Source organism: Nanorana parkeri, unplaced genomic scaffold (genome assembly GCF_000935625.1).
Source record: "Nanorana parkeri isolate BGI_ZX_2015 unplaced genomic scaffold, ASM93562v1 scaffold280, whole genome shotgun sequence".
Classification (NCBI taxonomy): Eukaryota; Metazoa; Chordata; class Amphibia; order Anura; family Dicroglossidae; genus Nanorana; species Nanorana parkeri.
This window is the reverse complement of record NW_017306548.1, coordinates 423,732-429,074: the sequence shown is the minus strand read 5'-3', so window position 1 is coordinate 429,074 and position 5,343 is coordinate 423,732. Positions and strand designations below refer to the sequence as shown.

General features: G+C 48.3%; 1 protein-coding gene across 1 annotated transcript in view; it reads right to left on the bottom strand.

The window, feature by feature from the left end:
- The window catches only part of CDH15 (cadherin 15), a 17,728-nt gene that overhangs the window by 4,305 nt on the left and 8,080 nt on the right, over positions 1-5,343 (bottom strand). The window contains exons 9-12 of the mRNA XM_018557313.1: positions 3,831-4,084; positions 2,424-2,566; positions 1,852-2,088; positions 656-895 (exon numbers count right to left, since the gene is read on the bottom strand). Of these exons, the coding sequence (XP_018412815.1) occupies positions 656-895; positions 1,852-2,088; positions 2,424-2,566; positions 3,831-4,084 (874 nt within the window). The remainder of the gene's footprint in view (positions 1-655; positions 896-1,851; positions 2,089-2,423; positions 2,567-3,830; positions 4,085-5,343) is intronic.

The window sequence follows — 5,343 nt, the reverse complement described above, 5'->3', positions numbered from 1 at the left end:
TAAGAGCCAGCTGTCAATCAGGCACCCGGGGTGGATCCTGGCAATATTGTGGGGACCCTTCCCGGCTGCAGCGTGACTCAATCCTGCCCCTGTAAGACCCGAATGTAGCCAGCAGCTGAGAATGTTCCAACCGGCTCCTTCAATCAGCTGACGGAGGGATGCCGGGTGGAAGAGTGCCGACAGCGGCAACCACTGTGAGAATTTTGCCGGGTTCATCAGGAACTGGCCGAAATCCGTACCATGTGTACCCCACTTATTAAGGCAGAGGGCATTCCAGTGTGACAACAGCAAATCCTGTCCTTTGTCTACGTAGAGCAAAGCAACAGGGTCACTTTAAAGACAAGTTCAGGTTTAAAGAAATAGTCCCCGACCCCCACTTCCTACCCCCCCAAACCTGCTCCAAGTTACAAATCTCCTCCCCCATTATAATGATGGAAATATGGCACAGTAACAGACATGTGAGGTCAGCACCGTGGTTGTCTGATGCATAGACCAGCCTATGTAGTGAACACATTCATATCTATACAGTGCCCTAGAAAACCCAAACAGCTCAGTATCTGTGCCACGGAGGTACCACCGTCGTACCACCACACAGATTCCATAAGCTGGCCAGGGAAGAGTCATTAGCCTTGGGCTGGGTATGGATGGCACTCACCCAGTAGGAGGGCAATGCTGCACATGATGATGATTAGGGCAGTCAGACTGATGCCGGCTCCAGAGCTGAACAGAGTCGCTGCACTGCCACTACAGATGCCCACCGCGTCACACTGACACACCGTCACATTCAGCACATGGAGCTGTGCCAGGGGCGGATCTCCGGAGTCTGACACCAACAAGGGCAGCAGGTAGAGGCCGGCTTCCACCTCGGTTACAAGTTCCAGCATGGCGTGGGTACCTGGGGAGGACAGATCAGAATAAGATGATGAGGAAGGTGAATGTGACGTGCGCTGACCTCTCAAACATCTAAACAAAACCTCATGTTAGAGAGGCAAAAGAGTCACAACAGAGCACAGGACTGCCGCCATTCTGAAATCATCACATGGAACGTGTGTACATATATCAAGAACTTACTCCAGGTGGATGCCAACACCGAAGAAGTACACGACCGTAGGGGTGACTCCTCTGCACTGCGTAGGGGTGACTCCTCTGCACTGCGTAGGGGTGACTCCTCTGCACTGTGTAGGGGTGACTCCTCTGCACTGTGTAGGGGTGACTCCTCTGTATTGGGAAGGGGTATCTCCTCTGTATTGGGTAGGGGTATCTCCTCTGTATTGGGTAGGGGTATCTCCTCTGTATTGGGTAGGGGTATCTCCTCTGTATTGGGTAGGGGTGTCTCCTCTGTATTGGGTAGGGTTGCCTCTGCTGCACACTTCCTCTGTTCCAGGTCGGGGTGCCTCCTTTGCACAGGGGATTGAAGAAGTCTTCTGTCACGTTTTCATTTCTGTCTTTGACCTCATTGGTGAGATTTACCCTAACTTCCTGTCCTAGTGACACTTTTCCACCAGGACAGGAAGTTAAACTAAATCTCACCCAGCCGGCATACAGATGACGGTGAAGGGTTGATTCTTTGATGAGAACATAGTCTGCCATGATGGGATTTGGAGTTGTACCCCAGCTGGAGTGCCTACCCCTGTAATAGAACATCTGTCTCGGTTTTACTGCTCTTCATGTCTGGTGACAACAGAACCCTCTCATTTCTTGCTCTGTTGTCACTAATGCAGGAAGTGAGGGGAAATCTCTCCAATGAGAACACAGACAGCAATAACAAGAAAACTTCACACAAGTTCTGACACTATTGCAGAATTCTCTATATATTATGACTGACATCGGAGTCACAATTCCTGATCTTACCATTGAGGTCGCTGACACTCCAGTTCAGGCTCCACTCCCGGAACGCCTCATCCAGCTGGAAGTGGAACGGGTGGGCTTGGGGAGGCAGATCTTCATCGGCGGCACTCAGTAGAAAGCCCTGGCCAAGATGAGGGTCACTACACAGCTCCACGGAATGCTGCTGCAACACTGGCGCGTGGTCATTCAGCTCCACCACCTCTATGGAGAGTGTCCCTGTGGCGCTCAGCGGCGGTACGGCTGGGATAAAACAATAACAGTAAAGAGAGGGGTGTAGTAGCTGGGCCAGCACAGACTGCAATTAGACACTCCCAGAAAAGGAGAGGGTGCGAGCTAAGCTAGGGAATTGACTTTTCTTGAAGTAGTCAAATTTGCCAGCAAGTTCAGAGGCAGAACCGCAAGTCAATAACAAAAAATCTTCAAAGGAAAGGAAAGCGCTGCAAATATTTGATTTTCCCCGTCCAATTGTTTGAGTTGGTGACAGGGTCTCTTTAAGCTGATCAGGCGTGAAATAATGAAATGATACATGGGGGGAGGTGCGTGGGCGCCGGGGGGGGTGTTTTGGATATTCTCACCATTGTCGGTGGCTCTGATGAGCGCCGTGTACCACCCTCCCTGCAGCATGGGTGACTTTGGGTCCATGGTGTAGGTGGTCCAAATCTTTCCAGACTGGGCATCCAAGAGCAGCCAGTTTGCCGGGTCAGAGACCAGAGAGTACCTGGAGGAGGAGGACAAAGACAATGTCATGTCTATCAGAGTCCCAGGAATGTGACAACACTAGCTCCCTCCACCTCTGATAGGACCAGCGTGCTGCACATACAGTATACAGAGTGTGAATAGAATCTCACATATTCCCGGCTAATGATATTAGAATACAACCTGCCCCATTGACATGGGCAGCCGCCCCCAAAAATGTAGTGATTCCTGCCAGTGGAGCCAAACGCTGCATGTGCATAGTGTGTGCAGGGGCGGCTGTCAGATTTGTAATCAATGGCCGGTGCCATCGCTGTTTGCATGTAAATGCTTATCCAAGCAGATACATGCCAACAGAGCCTCTGACCAACCCTGGATGTGGACCTTTTGTGTCCGGCGATGGCATTTCTGGCTGCACACAAATAAATATTTTCTATCCTCCTCAGCGCCATCTAGTGGCCATAATAAATACTTATTTCCTATGCTTCCCAGCGCCATCTAGTGGCCATAATAAATAATTTTCTATGCTCCTCAGCGCCATCTAGTGGCCATAATAAATAATTTTCTATGCTCCTCAGCGCCATCTAGTGGCCATAATAAATAATTTTTCTATGCTCCTCAGCTCCATCTAGTGGCCATAATAAATATTTATTTCCTATGCTCCTCAGCTCCATCTAGTGGCCATAATGTGGTATTTTCCTGATATTACATTCCACCTGTAAAGAAAATATGCTGATAACATTCATTTTTGGACCCTTTCTCTTCTCCATCTACACCTCCTCTCTTGGTCAGTTAATAACCTCACATGGCTTCCAATACCATCTCTATGCCGATGACACTCAAATCTATCTCCGCAAGATGCTCCTAAAGAGGCAGTGGCTTAGTGATGTCAGCCTGCAAGAGGAAGTGCTGTTACTGGCAGGACTCCAGGTAAGAAACTTGGGCTTAGATACACTTTGGGGTGTTTTTATAAACAATTCACGGAGCCATTCGTTCTGTGAAATTGCATGTTCATTTGTTCTGTGTGAATGGAGGCAAAAACGAACGTTATTAGCATATTTTCTTTCCAGAATGAATGTAATATCAGGAAAGTATCACAATATGGCCACTAGATGGAGCTGAGGAGCACAGGCCATAAAAATATATTTGTGTGTGTGGCCAGGAATGCCGTCTCATTTCATAGCATAACCTGTCTTTCCATTGAACAGCCAGTGGCTGCCATCACTAGGTTCAGACATACATAATGGAGTTCTAGTGTGAATGTCACATAATAGGGGACAACGTCTTACCGGATGTCCTGGGCCAGACCGCTGTCTGGATCCACTGCCATGTATACCGTGACGTCACTACCCGGGGGGCTCCCCTCTTTCACTCTTGCCACCATGGGATTTTCCAGGAACACAGGAGGCTCGTTTAAATTCTTCACCATCACAGTGACGCGAGCTTTTGAGCGCGAAGTGCGGGGAACCGAAGGAAGGAGCTGGGCCTCGTTCTCAGCGGACACGGTCAAGTTATACATGGCTGTTAGTTCGTGATCTAGAGGCTGGGGGGGGGAGAAAGAGAGGGGGACGGGGGAGAGAGAGGAGAGGAGAGGTGATTTACTGAGCTTTAGATATAATACAGAGGTTCATGACTTGTTAGGGGTTTGCTCTTGCTGCAATACTCACCTCCTCTCCGGTGCTGCACCCCACAGACTCACTGCTCGGAGATGCAGCACTGCTCCTCTTCTTGGCTTAATGACATCTAGTGTCATCCATCCCTCCTCCCTGGTGTCATCCAACCCTCTTCCCTGGTGTCATCCAACCCTGTTCCCTGGTGTCATCCAACCCTCTTCCCTGGTGTCATCCAACCCTCTTCCCTGGTGTCATCCAACCCTCTTCCCTGGTGTCATCCAACCCTCCTCCCTGACACAGTACAATGAATGGTGCTAACCAAGGCATGTCACAGGTTTACTTTACATAAGGCAGTGTCATTAAATCATTATGACCCCCTTCTGAAAAAAGGGTATTTCCCTCACTTCCTGTCCCCAAAAAAATAGTCACAAGGAAAAATAGGGTCGATGTTGGCAATGGAGACACAGACAGCAATAAAAGCCTGACACATGTCTTTGCCCTTTCCCACACTAAAATAATCATCATCACTGCTATTATCATTAATATTATCATTAATATTATTATTATTATCATTATTATCATCATCATTATTATTATTACTTTATAAAATGAGAATTGTGTGTCTGCTCCTCTTCCTGAATCTTGAGGGAGACATTGATCATCATATCAGTTTTCTGCTACATCATGAAATAACGAATTGCGCCATCTAGTGGTTATTTGTAGGTACCGCAGCCAATGACAGAATGCATGCCGAGTACAGGATTCAGAGACTGAGAAAGCAGCTGTTTCTGCATGTCTCTCATGGATGTCACATGTGTGGAAGATGGATTTTACATATGGCTATGGGGGTATAACATTTTGCATCTGTGGAATGGTGTGGGTGGAATGGAGATACTTTTTTTCGGGAAGGGTGTAGCCACATTGGCGGGTCTTGTTTTGTGCACGTTCGCACATCCCCCACTTTTCCTACCAGCTCATTTCAATCTGAGCTCCAGGCAAAGAGATAACAACAGTGCTGAATATACGCATGTGAACTGCCAAAGGATTTATTATTTCCTCTGCACAGCCAGGAGCGTGGCACCACCAAGTTAAGGAAAACAATGGTGCCTTGCAGGATGATGCGGGTCACAAGTTGGAAAAGCTTTGTGGTTGATAACAAGTGCTCCTCATTCTCCTTTAGAGGTCTCCC